General features: G+C 35.5%; 1 protein-coding gene across 1 annotated transcript; it reads left to right on the top strand.

Annotated features, from left to right (window-relative positions):
* The first annotated feature begins 352 nt into the window (after nt 1-352).
* CCDC172 (coiled-coil domain containing 172) lies at nt 353-18,603 on the top strand. The gene is made up of 8 exons (XM_036386215.1): nt 353-431; nt 610-695; nt 3,874-3,990; nt 5,362-5,527; nt 7,404-7,505; nt 8,197-8,299; nt 17,639-17,726; nt 18,571-18,603. Exons 1-8 carry the CDS (start codon nt 353-355, stop codon nt 18,601-18,603), a joined length of 774 nt encoding a protein of 257 aa, XP_036242108.1.
* The last annotated feature ends 618 nt before the right edge of the window (nt 18,604-19,221 follow it).

Below are 19,221 nucleotides of genomic sequence, written 5' to 3' on the forward strand. Positions count from 1 at the left end.
ACAGGTGTGCCCATGTTTGACATGATTCAGTGTCATCTGTCTTATTCCTTACAATACATCTCCAGCTCCTACCATGCTGCCCCCCCCACCTGCATGTTCCCATTCCGTTTTCCATGTGGGCTCCTCCACCCAGTCACCCACATTCCCCTCTGCATGAGGTTTGCTCTTGCCACCCTTTCTGTAAAAAGTGTGGCAAACCCTCACCTCCCTGTCTGTCCCTGTGTCCCCTCAGCCGTGTTCCCAGACCTCTGTCCCAAGCCCAGGCAGGCCGAGGCCTGAGGGCAGCGCTGTGGGGACCCTCCCGGAGCCCTCACAAAGAGCTCGGCCCACAGAGCCCCAGGAGAAGCCAGGAATGAACCTGAACGCTTTGTTCCAGCAAATACAGTTCACTGAGAAGCAGGCGAGGGAGAAGAGGAGCTTCATCCAACAAGGTCAGTCCCATGGGTGCCATCCCCGTTCCCAAGGGGTGTCCTGAGGGGACTCGTGCCAGGGAAAGCTTGGCAGAGCCAGCGTGGCTGGCTCTTGACACCAGAAGGTTTCTGTAAGGATGTAACAACTGAGGATTTACAAACTGAGCACATACTCTTACGGGTTTTTGTTGTCTTGCAGCTAAGTGGGACATAAATAGAAGTTATGAAAAAATTAAGCAAATAAAAGAAGAGCTGAGCGCTGCAAAAATTAACTTAGAAACCAAGGTGAGCAGGCATATTTATAGTGTACATAATAATGAAATGCGTTATGTTTACAAATACACGACCTGTTCTTTCAGGAATAAGCACTTTCGAGGAGTGTGCTTCATCTGCTGAGTGGCACAGCATGGAGGAAACCTGTACTGGGCCTTTCTGAATTAAAAATGTGTCCATCAACATCCTTCCTCCCACAGACCTCACCCTTGGGGCTGTGTCAGGGCAGGCTGACTTTTGGGGCCATACTCTGTTTCAACATCCTGCAGCTTGTTACAGCACTTTCCTACAGTGTGCAGAACACACCCCTTGATTGCCCAATGCCATTTATTAATGGCCTTTCACAGAAAATATATGGAAACATTCCCTGTATTTATTTCAGAGGATCTTGAATCATATACTGAAGATCTTCCTGTGAACTTACAGTTAAGGCTTACAACCACTACGGGTTTTTCTAGGGAGGCCAAAGACAGAGGAAAGTTTCTGAATCTATTTAGTGATTTTATTACTCTTTCCATTTAATCAAACTGCAGATGTATTTTCAGATTAACCCACCGGTTTTGCAGAGTTTTTCACCAAGAACACCTGTGGTTGCAAATTATTTAAAAATCCATTTGCTTGTGTCTGAAAATTAAGTCTAAATACCCTCCCCTGTGCTCTTAAGTGTCTGTGCTGACAGAATGTGTGTTCACAACAGGAAAGGATGTGGAGCCTCCTTTGAAGTCAGAGCTGTTGGATCCTATCATTTAAATAAACAACTTCAAGAACCTTTGGGAGATTGCCTCATCTAGTTGTGAAAATAAATGTTTGGGGGATGACTTTCATCCTTCCTAAAACAGTCTCTTCTGCCTTCTGTAACAGACGATATAATATATATGTGTGTGTGTGTATATATATATATATATATATATAGATCAACATTGCTGAGAAGGGATAGAATAGAACTCATTTACAAATATTTACTGGTTGCAAATTGAGACTATAATCATGCAGGCAGTTATTCAGACACTAACATTTATGCATGCCACAATCTCAGAGCCCAAAGGTGCTTTAAAATAGTAACTTATTTATCCAACACAGATTATATCTGGATGTTGCTTGTTAGGTGAAGTCCTCAGTAGTCCACCTCATAAGTTTATTTACAAACATCACAATTTTATGTTTCTATTACTAATTTGTTATTGATGCATTGTGATTTATAATCAAGGTTTATGTGGTAGGTACAGAAGGTCCCGAGAGTAGAGCCATTATTGTAAATGACTAATGGAAAGAGCTGAAGAACTATTCCTAATTAAATTTTATGTGCTTTACTGACCAGTATTAATTATATTCTCACTGATGTCCACAAAAATACATTTTACTTGCTTGCCTAGTCTGACATTGATTCATTTATAGATAGGAAATGATACAGAAAAGTAGTGGAATAGAAAAATGCATTTGAATCAGACTGTATTTAGGTTTAAAGATTATATAGTTATTGACTAGTTATAGTTTATTATTTAAAGTAATTTATTTTTCACTACAGGAATTAGCTTTACATATGTCTGCAATAGTTCATGTAATTCAAATAATATTAAATAATGCTGTTCAACCAATGCTGTTCAATTTATCCCACACCAAATAACTGCAGTTCTTTACAAGCACACATATCCAACCACGTGCATGCTCAGCAGCTGATGCCTGACCAAGATACTGAGACTGAGTTCAGAAGTTTTTTTGACATCTATTTCACAGACACTGCCTGTGGTCAATCAAAGAGTCCTAGGAAATGCAATTTTTCCCTCTCTTCTCTAAAACCAGGTAGCATGTAATTAGAACCCAAATTACAGCATTTTTCTCTTTGTAGCTCAATGACTTCTTTAAAAAATTGATTGCAAATGCATAGATGAATTTTGGTAACTTGAAGAAACTACTCTAAAGCTAGTTATGTACAGTATTAGAAATACAGTGATGTAAGACCACCTACTCTGTTTGAATTCATATATAAAATAAATTCTGAGCCAAGCATGACCAGACCTTAGCATTCTGGACATATCAAGGACAAGGAAAAAATCTAGTCCTTTCCTTTCCACCTCTCACATTGCAGTTTTGGGCATTTCATTCCACTATCTTCCTATTTTGATCAGATGCACTTCATCTGTGCCCTCTCCACAATCATGTGCATTATTTAACTTTTAAATATTTACATTTTTTTACATTTTACAATATTTACATTTTACATTACCACTGTAATACCACTCTTATTTGGCTTTTTCTGCTTCTACACACACAAACACTCCTGAATCAGCCTGACTGTTCAATTTAATTCCTGATACTTACCCTGTGCCTTTATTCTTTGTGGGCAAATCTTAACTTTGCTTTCCCTATTCATTGCTCTGAGTCAAGAGAACTTGACACTCCATCAAATAAATGATTCTCCTCCTTTAAGACTCTACAACGCCTAGCTGCTTCCTATTTGTTATTGTTATAGTTTATCCCACCACATATCTGCACTTTGGTTAGATGATGATACAGTAGATGTGCTAGAAAAATGAGAAGTCTTCAGCAAATTTTGAAAATGCAGTGGTTGAACAGCATACTTGCCTAGCAGATAAACTAATGGTTAAAAGTAATAAAACTCTAAATAAACCTAGGTGCAAAATTGAGGTTTAGGGCTTGGGGGTTTTACGATCAAACTGTCAATAACCAGTGAGCTAATTCCCATTAGCCTTCTTCAGCTAAAACTTCTAAAAATTGTGCTCAGAAAAATATCCTGCTCTCCTTTGCATACTCCATGGTAGCATTGCAGAGTGGGTGACATGTACAGCCATTCAGCCAAAACCCCCTGATATTATTCTGATATTATTGTCTCATTTGGTTTGTGAGATGGAGGATGGGGGAGTATGTTGGCTAAAGGATCCCATGTGGTCAATATTTTTCCTGAAAAAAACTTCTTCTAAACCTAGCAGATTTTAAAATGCCATTTTAGACAGACAGAGCACTACTAAATGAGTCTTTCAAAGAAAGGAGGCTTCTCAAAATCTAAGCAGAACACTGAAAGGTTATTGAGGGGAAAAAAAGCTGTTATGCTTCTGTTAGTCCAGCAGCTGTGCCAGCTCTTTTTAAACTGGACCAAGATCCTTATGTACAATTTCAGAGCGTATGAAACAATTAAACAATAACTTTATATTTTTTTTTTTCCTTTTGGAAGGTTCATCATCTGTCTGTAAAGCAGCTCAATGTAGAAATTCTGAAGAAACGTGAAGACAGCTTAGAAAAACAAAAAGCCGAACTTATTAATCAAAGAACCAGTCTTCTTAAAATCATGGTATGTTTCCAGCTGTGATATTCACACAGCTCTTTTCTATTGTACAAGAGCAATCAGCTTTAAAATTTGAAAATCTGGAAAAGCTAACGTCTTAATCAGGAAATTTTTATTTTTTTTTTATATTAGTATATATAACAACGTAAACTTAGATAAATTCTCACACTTCATTTAAACCATGATCTAAGTTAGTGTATGCTGCATTTTATCTCCAAAGCTGATTTTATATTCTTGACTTAATTTTTTAATGTTTGCTGTTTTATGAGTGAACTCCAATTCTGACAGATTATTTCCTTTGTAAAAGTAAGCTACGGAAGCCTCGCCTAAATTGGATTGCCTCATCCACAGTAAAAAATATTGAAAAGGATCAAAGGAAAACCCCAGGGAGGCCCACACCACATTTTAGCAAATGTGGACAGTTTAGCAATCCTGACATAGCACACAATCTCTTTGATGCCAGACACACCTCACCACCTCTTCAAAGGTAGCTACTTACAACAAGTTTTCCAGTTCTCTCAGATGCTAACCTGAATATTGCCTTCCTCTTACTTTGTTGAGGCTTCTTGGATCTGTACATATGAAGAAATGCCACAGAGGAACAGTCTTTTCTGCATATGTATTTGCTCTTTAAATCAGCAGAGCTAAATTTTAAACATTCAGTACAAAGCACCATTATTAAACCTAAATCTTTAGGCAGATATCTTTTTAACTTTAGTCATAGTTCTGCATCACCCAAAGTATTCCCAGTATATGTGTGAAGTTTGATATATAATTTAGCTTTTCTTTTTTCCTGTACATAGGGGTAATTTAATTTTATTTAATTTAGCCATCAATTAAGACTTCTTAGAAGAAATTTAATATAACCTTACTCTTTTGAATATTTTTCCCCAGAAAATTGATCTCTGATTTTCTATCAACAATAGCATTCTTGGTAGTTATAAAAGGAGTTAAAGTACGTCTGCATTCTGCAGAGGGTTAAACAACACTTTTATTTAGTTTAATAACAAGCTGGAAAAAAGAGCTGCCATGCTATGCTAGTGAATTCAAACAGAATTTTCTAATTTCAGTATGAGAGTTGAACTGAAAGTCTGCTGGCTCAAGTCTATAACATAATGTAGTAATTTTTTTAAATGCTGTTATCAAGAATAGACTTCATTTTTGTAGAGAAAACATAAGTTTAAAACAACTGGCATAATGATAGAGCTGTAGCTCATAAGAAAAAGTAAATATTTTCTTTACTTTTGCATTTTAAAATTTTATTTACTTTCCTACTACAAATTTAAGGATAAAAAGCAAGTGTGTCTCAGTCTGCTTAGCTTAATAAAGACTAATTTTTTTCACTTCAATATTCAGCCTTCCCTTGCTTTTTTTCAGGCAGATGCAAAGAGAAAAATTACTGAAGAGGAAGATAATTTTACCAGAGAAATAACAGAGTTTAACAATGAATATGGGCTAACAAGTAATAGGGATCTTCTTATTAAAAAGAAAGTCAAGACTGAAATAAATTATTTAGAGAATGAGGCCGCTCTGTTAAAAAATGGTAAGTCTTATATTAAACTAGTTTATCTTGGATTAACAAAAATCGATAAAGTACAGCTGTTTAGCACTAAACTGAAAGAGTGTGGTCTGACATACCAAGCATAATTAAAGGCTCTTCTGTTCCCTGTCCTCTTCAGCCTTTCTGATGTGAGCACTGTGAGGAGAAGGAGCCAACCTAAAGGGGCAGCTCCCAGTGTCTAATTCAGCCCGCACAGAGCTCACGGTCATACACAGCCACTGAATTAGGATTAGAATCACCTGAGGTTGAGCATTTCCTTAGCTTCAAAAGAATTGTATGCACAAATTGCCTGTAGGACTGGTTCTTCACTGCCACAGTGTAGCTTGATTTTCAGTTAAGGTACAGAGTATGGGATCTCTCAGAGCACAGGGTCACACCGCAGGGCAATCCTTCCACAAGGAATTCAGGGTCGTCATGGATCACAGGCTGAACATGAGTCAACGACATCAGAATGCCAACACCACACTGAGACACAAACACAATTCTGACCTCTAACACATGAAAATAATTCCTCACTCTATTTGGGGCAGTTAAGCTCTGAACTGAAGTGCTGTGCATCTCATTTTGATCTTAAACTTAAAAAAAAATGTATGGACCAGCTGGAGAGAATCCACATAGGACCAGTAAGAGTGATCAGAATTGGAGCACATGAGAAGGAAGAAAATGAAAGACTTGTGACTATTTAAGCTATTAAGGAAAAGACTGATGAAAGATGGATTCTAGAAAGGAAATAAATATATTCTCTATACCTGTAGTGAACTGTATAAAAAGTAACAAGTGTAAAGCACAACGAGGGAGAGTCTGACAGCTTAGGAATCTTTCTAAGAACAGTGGACAACTGAAGCTCTCTGCCTTAGAAGATTCCATTACCAAAGGAATTAGGAGTGTCCATTACCAAAGGTTATCAAAAAAAGGTCAAACCAGCATTTTTCAGAAACAAGAGGTACAGCTGATCCTGCCTTCAGGAGAAGAATGCAGTAGGTGACCCCTCAAAGTCCATTCCAGCCTCATGATCTGTCAAGCAACAGCACTTTCAATTCCCCATACCTGCTATAAAGACACTGAAAAATGACTGCCCACTGGAGCTTGCACTTGGTAACACCTTCTGTCTTATTTCCTGTGGCTAAGATACTAATCTACAACTGAAAAGTCTGCTTTTGGTGTCAAGTGCTACTTTTAGCATTTAATTTTTTACATATTCAGGCAGAGCTGGGCAGTTAAATGATCAGTAGTACCTGGAGGGTGACCAAAATTCTTCTCTAGGTTCAGTTGCCATCTCAGTTCCATCCTTTAATTGCACCTTTCTTGAGGCACAACTTGTCTTTTTGCTTGCTACACTCCTGGGCACACTGACAATTCTGAAGTGAAAAGTTTAAGCAACTCATAACAAGGAAGTTACGTGAGGACCTCCAGTTGGTAGAAAAACAATCACAATTAATTCCAGATGCTGTCTAATAGTAAGGTTCAAATATATATAACACCAAAAATACTAAGGAGGTTTTTTTTTTTCAGTCCTGCTGAGAGATGTCTGTTCTCCACCTATTCAATCAGTCATCTTCCTTTCTTTATAGCTGAATTAACTGTAAAGCAAAACATTCTTTTTATGCCCAGACAACAAAATACGTTGAACAGCTCAATAACATTAAAAAAATCATTTTCTTTCATAGCTATGAGTGCATTATATGACATAATTTCCTGTGAACTGTGTTTTATATGCATTATTTTAGTTTATTTTGGTTTTATATTTAAGGTTCTTTTGACTAGCTGAAGATTGGTAGAAGTAGTTAAGAATATTTAAGATTGTATCATGAATGCAAAAACTGCAATGCATTTTAATTTAAAATGTATTTTTTCTTAGAAATGGAGTCAATGGAACATAAAAATGTTCAGTTAAATGCACTCCAGCTGCAGAAGAATGAATTAAAGCAGGATTTATTTACTCTCCAAAGTGAGCTCAAAGGTGTGCCTGATAATTATTTCTTGTGATAATTATTTCTGGCTTGACAAATGCTTTTGAAAAATGTTTTCTGTCAATTTTCTCAAGCAAAAGGAATCATAGTAACAATATTTTAATTTAGTTTTGCAATATGTAATACATCATTTTTAAACATGATTATAAAAAATATTATGGATTTCAATGCAATTTAAATTAAATGTCATTGATACTGAGGTCCAGAGATCTGCTGAATCATGAGCTATAAATAAAGAAAGTTTTGCTTTTGCTGGTAAGTCATATACTTAAATGTAGAATTCAATGTTTCAAAGAACCTAAAGTCAACATAAATATTGTTTAAAATCTTCTGCGTCAAAGGTGATCACAGCAATAGGGAGTATTTTGAAATCTGAATTAAAATAATGTAAATGAGTGCTTTATCTATTTTTTTTACCAATATCTAAGTAACGTGTCACAGTAAGAGCTAAGAAAAGCAGTAAATATGGTCCTAAATTGTTTGGGAAAAGGAGGGAAATTTTCTAGATTGCAATATGTGATTAATAATAAAAAAATAATTAATTTTCTTTATTTAGATGCCTTTACCCTTCAAAAAGTTTCATGAAGAAATATTAGAAAATATAAATTTAGAATATGTAGAAAGTCTTTGAATATGTATGATTAATATATATTTATAGGGTAATTCTGATTTCATGTTTAGACCTTGAGAAAGTAATCAGGGAAGCGGAAAGAATGACAAAAGATTTAGAAGCAGAAAAAGTCCAAGTCACTGAAAAACCTCAGACCGATCCTGAATGTTTAAGGTAAAAGCCTCACATTAATTAGTTCTTCATTTAATTTTAGGAGTGTAACTGCAGTGTAGTCCTGGTAACTATTTTACCTTCCACATGCAACAATCCTTCTGAAGCCAGCAGAACCCTTCATTTTTTCTTAGTCAGCCCCAAGTCCTGTTGTCGATTGTAGCATTTTGCCCTCACATCCACACCCCAATGAACTCAAAACTGCAAATGTTTGCAGGGGTGTCAGTCAAACCAAGAGCAAGAACAAACTGCTGCTGCTGCTTGGGAGGAAGATCAGTTCCTGAGCTCCTGCAGAAATGATGGTGGTGCACAAAGCACTAAGGCACTACCCAGTGCTAAACCTATTTCTGCTGCCTGGCTGTGCAGAGTCCATTGCAATGGACAGGGCTGGCCACAGTAACCCCCCCTCCTTGGGTAACTGGGGCCTCTATTGGAGCAACTAAATGCAGATTTATTCGCTCTGTGTTCTCTGCTATCTAGTTTGCCTACTAATTAAGCTGGTTTAAAAATTTTTGAAGACTTAACCAAGACAGAAGAGAAGACCTTGCATAGTCTCCCTTAACAGTGAAGTTTTCTTCTTGGGAACTGAGTGGTTCATTTCTTGTCAGTTTGCTTAAGTGAAACATGAGATTTTCACTTCACAGAAAATAATGTAGAGTTTGGTTTTTTTTTAAATCTCTGAATGCAGAAAGCCCCATATCACAGAATTTACCACCTTTTTCCTATTTTATGGTAGTCCATGTGGAAGTGCCTGGGAATATTCAAAAATAATTAATAGACAATTCAAAGGAACTCCTCCTTATAAAGCTAGACCAAAAGATTCTCTAACAAAATTTAAGGCAAACACAACTTATATTACCATCACAGGGTTTTTTCCTATATATCCCTAAGCTTTTGACAAAAATAAATAAATATAGTGGGGATTTTTTTATCTGAAAACTTTCAATGGAAAGTTATAACTTTGCAGAGAACCCTGAGCAATTTTCTGAAAGATGATTTGGTAATGACCCGTTTTTTGCTGAATATTGGTTTTTGAAAGAAAATGATATATCAGCCCTATTACTAACTCTCTTCAACCTCTTGCATGGTGTTGAGACATGGCCAAAATCCCCTCAGCATAAAAATTAATTAGCTCACAATCCTGCATACAGTAGCAAAAAATTTGCATTCAACATATACATAGAAGACACAGTGTAAATAATAATAACAGTAACGATTCTCCAGGACAGCACATTATATTTCACTCCTTTACATTATTCATTCAATCATGATATATTGGGGTTGGTGATACACGAGGCTGTCAGCTTCCTTGCAGCTAACATACTTCCCTTGGAATAGTTTACTGCCATGATGCCACTGAATATCCAAATTTAAGCAATTAGTTTTCTAGAGTAGGTTTCCTGTGTGGAAGGTACAGAAGTAGCCAACATTATCATACTTTTAATCCCCAGCTCTGCTGCTGAGATCCTAAGGATCAATCAAATCCATGTGTGTCTTTCTAGGCTGTGAAATTAACTTACAGCTCTTCAGAATGACACTTTGCTTTTCTCTGGGTTAAAAAACTGGATAAAACATATTAAATTCTATTAACTGCAAAATCAGCAAGTGTCATTTACAGCCAAGGCAAGAAGGATGATGAGATTTTCTTATTTCATGAAATGCCTCCTTTTATGGTCAAGATAAGCTAACATTATTTGATAATTGCATGTAGTGCAAAAAATAAAGTGCTCCTATGCTATTACCACTATCACAAAATGCAAGCCCTTCTTGAAGTCTAGTAATATACTGAACACATTTTCTTAAAATTGGAACATTTTTTTCATTTCAGATACTGGAAAAAGTTTAAGACAGATTTGCCTAAATCATATTTTTATCTTGCACTTGCTTTTGATCAGAAAAGCTCAATGCTTCATAGAGAGAGATAGCCCTGCAAAAGTTAACTCAGATGCCAGAAGCAATAGAGCTGTGCTGCTGTATTTCCATGTCAGCACTAATAGATTCTGCTTTTCAGTGGAGCCAAGCAGACAATCCTCATCTGTCTGCCTCTCTGTGTCACTGCTGGGCTCTTTAGAGCCACCCCAAACTTTATCAGACTCATACAACTCTTAGCAGTTGTTTCGGTTTTTTGGGTTTTTTTCTATTTAACAAAGCCTACTCATCACTTCTTGGTTTGGACTACTGAATTAAGAGAATGAAAGGGGATTTAAAGTATTAGACACTGTAAATTGTGCAGCATATAAATAGTCCCCTGGAGGGTATCTGATCACTTTCTGGTACCTCTGTATCATCCAGAGGATGGAGCCAGAATCTGCACTGTGCTGCACACTAAGAGAACAAAAGGCAAAAAGCAGAAGTTGAAACAAGAGGATTTAGAGTGAGTTTGAGAAAAAAGCATTTTTATCATGATGAGGAGGCACAGCTTGCTTAGAGAGGTTGCATAGTTTTCATCCTTGAAGGCTCTGCTTCCCGAGACACACTCATATACTTGTGTATCTTAACAGGAGTCAATTTTGGTCATATTAAAATCAATGTGATTGAACCTTCTGTGTCTGAGACACAGCTCTTTTTAGCCTAACAAGATCAGGGTTTTTATCCTCATACAGAGTTTATTGCAAGAATAGAGTTCTAGTTTTTCACTGAAAATCATTTTTATTACACATAAAGATAATATTTTGACACATGTAATGTGGGTCAGAAATACTTTTTTCCCCCTATGAAATAGCACAAAATCTGATTTTATTTTTTACAGAGCTGGAAACCACACCACTCTAAGTGGTAAAAATACCTCTTTTTTTGATGCTTCCTTAGAACAAACATGAGAGACAGTCAGCATCAATAACCTGATATATGTAGCTCCCAGATCACCCTGCAAGTCTGTTACTGTATCACATCCCTAGTCCCAGTTTAAAAATCAATATCAAAAGTAGCTGGCAAGGCAAGAATCCTCATTGCAATTAAGTATATATCTAAAAGTAAATTGCATTTCAGCTGAACAGCGTAGCCAGCTAATTCAAATTACAGCAATTCATCTTTGATCTGAGAAAAATGCCCCATACCACGTCTGCAGTTTCATAAAATTTCTCTGAAATCCATCAAAGAATTGCAAAGGGTCACGAGAAGCACACACCAGTAATTCCAGCAGCTATTGGAGCTGCTGTAGAGGCTTGTCCTGACCCACACTGGATGCAGAAAAAATCCAACCACAATTGGAATGTTGAGCACAGATGTAATTAGCAGGCACCTTGGAAAATGCAAGTCTCATGATACAAGTACATAATTCAGAGAAATTTTTAAGAAAATAGGGCTTTTTCATTTTCCTTGTTGGTTTACTTTTTGTTTTTTGGTGTTTTTGTGGGGGTTTTGGGGTTTTGTTTTGTTTTTTTTTTTTCCCTAAAGAGAGCTGCAATTAAGATCAAAAGCCTTGTTTTAATCATCTGTTCTGCCAATGCCATCCTCAAACACAAAACAGCAGGAAAGAGCTTTGGCATCAGCTCTCTGGAGTCCCATTTCCCTGGCAGGTAGCAAGTAACATCACTTAAGTGGAACAATGCAGGAGTCAAACAGAAACTAACTGATACCAGTAAATTCCTAACTATGGCATTTCATTGTTATATTCATTGCAATTACTGTATTAATTATTTATCCTCTTTCACATTTTAATTTTAAATTTTTGTGTTGCCTTAAGTAAAACAGCCTAGAAATAATTCTCATTGAAGTTCATTTAGACTAAAACTAGAGCATTTCTACCTAAAATAGATATCTTTCAACCTATTTAAAAGGTAGAATAAGGATAAAATTCTTCTTTGAAACCTGAATTTCTCTTCTACTTCAGAAAAGAAGCAGCAGAAAGGAAATGCATGAAATCTGCTTACTTTGTAAATAGTTCACAGCTTTGTATACATGTCTAAATCCTAAATATATAGTATTCCTTCTTATTCTTCATAATCCAGAAAAAGAAACTCTATTATCAAAATTAGGAAGGAAAAAGTAATTTCTTTCATACAGGAAATATATTCTTTAGAGCTCAACAAATTGTTCAGGCAAACAACAGACTGCCTAAGCCCCATGCATTCTTCTGGTGGGTTAAATTTTTTTTGCAATTTAATTTGATGTTAAATTTTATAATCAGAAAATATCAGTCTCTGGAGTAATATATGTGGTTCAAAATGAGTTTTTCAATGGCAATCTCCTCATTGATTTTTTGAGCTTTTCTTTTTAATAGCAGTGCCTAGTGGAACTATTATAGCTTGAATTATGTTAAAATAGCTTTCCATTATGAATTGTAGAATGGATTTACAAAAAGCAGATCAAATCTGACTAATGATGCTTTTCTTTGATAAGACAACAGATAGATTAGACAAAGAAAAGTCCAATGCCATCCATCTAGACATTTATAAAGTATTTGATGCTATCCCAAATGGAAAAATACTAGTTAACCCAGGGAAGACATATTAAAAAAATTAAGTAAAGAAATGAGTAATAGTAACAACAGTCATAGGTCTGCAATTTAAAATCCTAGGACTCAAAGGTAACAACAGTCACAGTTGGTCTTGCTTAATGTTTTAATTAAAGACTTTAGAATAGAAAGTGTTTCAAGACAACATTATCTTAAACAATTAAACTCTTGCAGAGTTTACAATTAAACAATTAAACCCTTGCAGAAGAGTCACTAAAAAGAGGAGGAATATGACTGTTTAGAGTGTAAGTTTATCTACTTGTACACAATTAGGCCTTCAATAAAAGGTACCTTGAAGCAGAGCGGTCTGAGCATACTGTGTGTGCAAAATACAGCTATAAACATCAAAAGAAAATATAGCTGTGCACAAGATAAAAGAAAGAGTTATTTCCAAAAAAATACCAGGAGGGTGTAAGAATACTTTGTACAAATCTCTCACCTACTTGTCAAGAAAGATTCATTCAACCTGGAAGATGAGCAGAGCATGGAGAGCCCATAAAGCAGAATGAAACAAGGACAATTCTAAATCCTTTTTAGCTCCAAGTCTGTTATACACATGAAGAAAGCAGTACACAACAGAGACACTAACTTCAGCAATAAAGTAGCCATATTAAAATACTCAGATTAAAATCTAATTTTCTTTGTCCAATAGAAAAATCAAGATAATTGAACTAGAAAAACCATTGACCCCTAGTTACCTTCCCTGCTTTTCAATAGGAATCTTATTGACCCTTAGAAACACATTTCATTTCACATCTCACATATGTGCTTATGTATTTTTTCTTTCCTGTGTAGCTCATTCCTACAGTTCCAATGAAAAATAATCCACACAACTTTGGTTTGCTGTCTGCACAATAGCAAATCTCATCCTAGATGTGCAATTTAATTTAGTGTGCCTTAACCTTACCATGTTTATTCACCTATTATTATATATTCCTAAAATACGTCTTGTGATGGTTTATGTATTTTTTCAAGACCTCTAACTCCTCTTATCAACAGTTGCCTGACAGCATTCACAAAATGCAAGCTTTAATCATTGGTAACTATGTATTTTACACTTAACATTTTATCCAGGACAGCAAAAGCTGAAAATTTCTTATTTTACTTAAAATACATAAATTTCTTTTCGTTTGCATTTGATTTCCATTATTATGTTGTCTAGTACCTTCTTTGTGTTCATGTTTCATCTTCCTGCTAGACTTTATTATTACTATTAGGTGACTTGCTTAATTTTATTATCCTTCTGCTCCATCAAGCACAGACTTTTATATTTAATTGTGTAACTCAAGTACTTGACTTTATATTTTGGGATGCTGTATTCCATTTAGGACTTATTTTTTTTCTTCCTCAATCAATTGATAATAGTCTGAAATTTATTGACTTCTCCAACTGTATAAATAGCATATTCTGTTTAGTAGTGTCAGCAAATTGTAAATACCAGTAAAATCTTGCTCTCACTGTAGAAACATACACATTATTTAAACCCAGTCATGAACTGACAGAATTACCTCAATGTCTTACCTCTACTTGAGCTTGAGACAATAAACTTAAGTCTTCAATACTTTTCTTCAGTCCCAATAAAATCTTAAAATATTGATAAATGTATCTCCTGATGTTCATGATGAAATTCCAGAAAATCAAGATACATACTCTCAAGTTATATATAGCTTCTTAAGGAAGTGCATTTTGTACCATGGATTCTATGGCCTGTATATCAGTGTCAAACAATTCTGTTTTATAACACACCACAATGTTTTCCCTCCAATTTATGATTAAAAAATAAAATGGCGGGTGTAAACAAGGCGAAGACAAAAAGGAGAATATGGAAAACATTTGTACTTGTGTCAGCTAAATACAACTAAGAGATAGTCTGCTCCTCCTGCAATTCCAACAACAATTAGATAGGGTCTTTCAGCCCCACTAGAAAAAAAACCACTAAAATCACATATTAACCCTACCTTCTACAGAAATTATTTCTCATTTAAGACCTCTTTACAGAAAATTATTCTTGGAATGCAAGTTTTGGATACTAAAGTTTTGATCCAGTAATTTGAATCTGTGGATGATTTGTAGAGAGACCTGTTTGACAATAACATTATTTTCTTCATAGTTCAATTTATAATACCAGCATGTATTGATTTCAAATTATTTTTCCTCTTTGCCACGTGCATATAGAGCTGAAATTCAAGAAGAATGTGTATCAGCCACAAATGCCAATGACATTTAATAGCTGGGCTCATTTCAGAGCTGCAAAATCGATCATCTTCAGTGATCTCCTCCTTCTTCATCTCTGTCACTTCTAGCATTCAAGACTAATGGAAAATGGTCCATTGATAGCAGAGCTCGGTCTAGGACAAGCTAGCATCCAAAAAATGCTGATGTTGTTTTCCCACCTACTTGATTTAAGGCTAGGTTTAGCTATTGCAAATGTGGCATTTCAGCTCCAGCTGTTCATTACAGCCTGTGATACTATGACTTGCCAAGACACTGTTAGTCCAGTGCAATGACTTATTTTAAAGCTATATTTTATTGTCAGCAAGGAGAACAAAATGCTAAAAATAAAACAAAACCAAAGGACATGGGGAGCCAAATGCTAATGTGATTTTTCAGATTATTTTTCCTAAGAGATCTGCCTTTTTTCATAGTCATAAAAAGGGTATAATCATCAAATTAATCCCTGTTCTACCAAAAGTTACATCTTTTTACATTTTCAAAGGTGACAGAAAACCTGCCTTCCATCAAGACAGTATAGTTTAATGAATAATTGGTTTGCACATTCAATCTGATAATGGAAAGATGAATATAAATATCCTGCTTATCTTAAATGTAAAATGAAAAAAAATGAATCTGCTTTCAGGTTAAACATTTTTTTTTAATAGTTCCATTGTCTCACATTCCTTCTGGTAAAACTTCATCATTTATTCAGTAACTCAGGCGTCTCCAATGCATTAATTTTGTAGACTGTAACCTAACAGACAGCTCTTATTTTGTGAGTATATTATTCCTGGCACATACTGTAATTATCTAGCTTCTAAATAAGAAAGAAGGATGACCTGAAAGCAGAATCAATTGATTAATGTAAGAATTAAACACCACATTTGAATGAATGTCTTGTATCACCACTACCTGATGCTATGTAAGGTATTGTGCTGCCACTACCATTAAAAATCTTATAAAATATTTGAAATAAAATTTTAAAATCCATACACAAAATGTTAGTTTCAAAGCCCATCATCAACAAAAATTAATTCACAATCTCAAGACACAAATAAGCCACTCCTACTGCTGATCTTCCGCTCGTCCTATCCTTAATGTGGACCTAGCATGGACTGGTATCATTCCTAGCTAACAAGTGACAGACAGGCTGTGCATCAGTTTTACAGTGTGACACACAGTGGGAGAGCATTTTCTCTGAGACCAGAGACTCTGTCTTTTTCTAAAGTAAATTAAACTAAGTAGGGCTTTTGTTTGTCCCAAGCAAATTAGGGTTCTAATATCACACTAGCAGAGAACGCAGAGAGAAAAAAGGCAGAGACAAGGCAATGGAGTTAAGCAGATTTAATCAAGATCACAAGCTTATCCTAGACCTTGAAGTGAACTTCTCTCAATGAAATGGATTGAAAGCTAACAATGTACTACAGTGCACTGAAAATTTCACTTCTTAAAGCGTAGCTCAAAGTTCCCTTTTTGATTCTTGTAAGTGTTATGAGAAATATTTCTGAAAGAAGAGTCATTTACTCCTTTATAATGCAAGGACATAGAGCTCATGCTTTTTCCATATTGATGGTAAGATATTTGCATTTTCCACAGGAACAGCAAAATTAACTTCCAGTCCAGTCTTAGTCTGTTATTCTAAAGCTGCACAGTGACTAAGCTATTCCTGTATTTAAAGATACACCTTTTAATAAAGCCATTTTTGTGTAGAAAACCAACTCTCTTTGCACTAGGACAGTTGAAGACGTACATCTCTATAGTAAGGTCAAATAATTTATTGTCTACTATAGTATATAAAAGCAAAAATAGTTGCTACCTTCTGTTTCAACTTCAGAAAAAAACAAGGTCCTGCTTTAATGCATTGGTTTAGCTATTTCATGACAAGCAGAATATTTTCAGTCTGCTTGTATGTTCCAGAACATTCAGATTGTTTCCTGAAACTTTTTAAGGGTACACAACTTGATCTTTGTCATTATGCTTTTCTTCTGACAGCCATGAAAAGACCCAGTATAATCTCATCACCTGGTATTTATCAGACTACTGAAAGCTCTGTCAGAGATTTTTGTGGGCCTACCAAGTATTAATTTAAACCACTACAGTCAGTGATGTGCAGAGCTGAGGTATCTCCTTTTAGCAGGACTAAACTATCTTTTGAATGGAGAAATATCTATATTAAAAGTAATCCTTACTGTAGAAAAGTTGAAGAGCTCCTGGCTGAGAATACTGGGAAACAGTAAGTGCTGAGGAATAGTGGGAGCAGGGGGGAGAGAAGAGGAACAAAAGCTGTGGAGTTTGTGGAGGGTATGGAGCAATGCTGGCACACAGGCAGCACAGCACCCATCTAATCCAACATTCTGTCCACAGCAGAGGCTACGAGAAGATACCCAGGAGAGAGAAGAACAGTAACATATGGTACTTTCTAAGTATCACCGTTCCAATTCCTGTGTTTAAATAAGGAAAATGACAACTGGTGAGGCCATTTATCTTTCACAGTTTATGGAAACAACACAGTCCAGAAATTTGTCTAACTAGCAAACTTAAATCCTGACCAGGAAAATAGATCAATGAGGCTTTTCTCACACAAGTCAAATTGAGAACTGGGACCAAAGCTGAAAAAAAAGTTACCCAGTAACAGTTCTCTGACCTGAAAATTTATTTGCTTTTGGACACAGACTTAAGAAAGAGTTGGAAAAATGCAAAGATGATAGCTGGGAAAGTGTCTGTGAGACTCTTCAAACAGAAATTGAAATTCTGCAAATGGTATGCCATTTTCATTATATATTTTAAGTGTTTGATAATTTTAGTTTAAAAGGTATCCTTTAGGATGATAGGCAGTGGTTTTGGATAAGCAGTTTTTTTTTTATTCTTTGCACATGTCTAGGTATTCTCTTGATGTAGACATGCTCCAATATTCATTTGTTTCAGCTTATTTCCAAATGTCCACAAATATAATTTCTATAGAAAAGGAAAGCACAAAGAAGAATTTAAAGATATGCTTTCAGCACAAGAAATATGTACTGGGGGGGGTCTTATATAAATTGTTAGTTTATTGAAAGCTGCAAAAGATTATGCATTTAGGAGCTAAATTAACCTTTACATGCAGCTGCCAGTTAAATGGAAGATGGGAGTATGGAGAAATAAGATGATAAAAACATCCTTTCAACTAGTATTTTATTTTGTCCACCCACAAATTCCTTACAAAAACTTACTAAAACATGTTTTTCTCTGAATTCCAATCCTAACTTCAAATTTCTTGATTGTCAGTCTGTGTCACAATACAAAGAGAAAAAATATTTTGAAGTTCCTTTTGAGAAACAAAGAAGTTTTAAAGGTTCGTTTTAGAGCCCCTGATTGAGCTGTACAAAGACACAGCTGCCACTACCATCAAGCAGAACAACAGTCCTGAGAAATTTGCATTACTCACTCTTATAATCCGTTTCAAGTTTCTGTTGAAGTAATGTAACTTACTTGTTCTTTGTTATTTTTTTTCATTATTTTTTCAGAAAGGAAAATAAAACATCTCAATGTTTAAAAATTTCTCTGTGAGAAAATACTATACTCAAAATATTTCATTTTCTACAATTCCATTCTTTTTCTTTTTCAGAATTTATCACAAAAGAAGTCTTCAGAGAAATGAACGATATCTGACATATAATATGGAGTGTCACAGAAGCAAGTCTGAGAATTTTTTAATTGTTTTACTCAGGTTCTCTCAGATTTGCTTCTATTTTATGTTTGTTTAATTCACACTTTGAAACTGCCTTTCATTTTCATTAAAATAAAATTTGATTCATTTAAAAGTGAGGGGAGGTTTGTGTTTTATCTTCACAGTCAATAGCTGTCCCTCCATAGGTTCCTCTTTGTGGCCCATGGATCACAGTACCTGGTAAACTACACCTAAAGCTCAGTTCCTACATTACTAGCTCTATTCTTTATGTACTATTTTTCACATGAATGGTCTCCTATTTTTTAAAGGTAGTGACATGGTCTTATTTGAGAGGAAGACTGCTATTACCATCAATAACTCCTAAGAGGAGCTGTGACTATTTCATTTATTCCTCAACAATGTAATCCTGTAATGAACTCCCTGAAATAGCTCAGCTCCAGCAACACAGCTTGACAGTCCAGAAAGCTTTGCAGATCTACTGAGCTCTAGGTGCCTCCAGTGGTGGGAAGCCAGTCCATTACTTAGCACTTGCCTTCTGATAACACAAAAAAAATCTTTTCTCCCTCTCCCACAACCCACAAAATACTG

The sequence above is a fragment of the Molothrus ater genome, chromosome 8 (assembly GCF_012460135.2).
Source record: "Molothrus ater isolate BHLD 08-10-18 breed brown headed cowbird chromosome 8, BPBGC_Mater_1.1, whole genome shotgun sequence".
Taxonomy (NCBI): domain Eukaryota; kingdom Metazoa; phylum Chordata; class Aves; order Passeriformes; family Icteridae; genus Molothrus; species Molothrus ater.

Bases quoted from the DNA above. Each gene is read 5' to 3' on its own strand.
- CCDC172 (XM_036386215.1), top strand. From the start codon at position 353: ATGAACCTGAACGCTTTGTTCCAGCAAATACAGTTCACTGAGAAGCAG. The intron at 432-609 runs GTCAGTCCCATG...GTTGTCTTGCAG, and splicing joins GAGGAGCTTCATCCAACAAG to CTAAGTGGGACATAAATAGA. The intron at 8,300-17,638 runs GTAAAAGCCTCA...TTTTGGACACAG, and splicing joins ACCGATCCTGAATGTTTAAG to ACTTAAGAAAGAGTTGGAAA.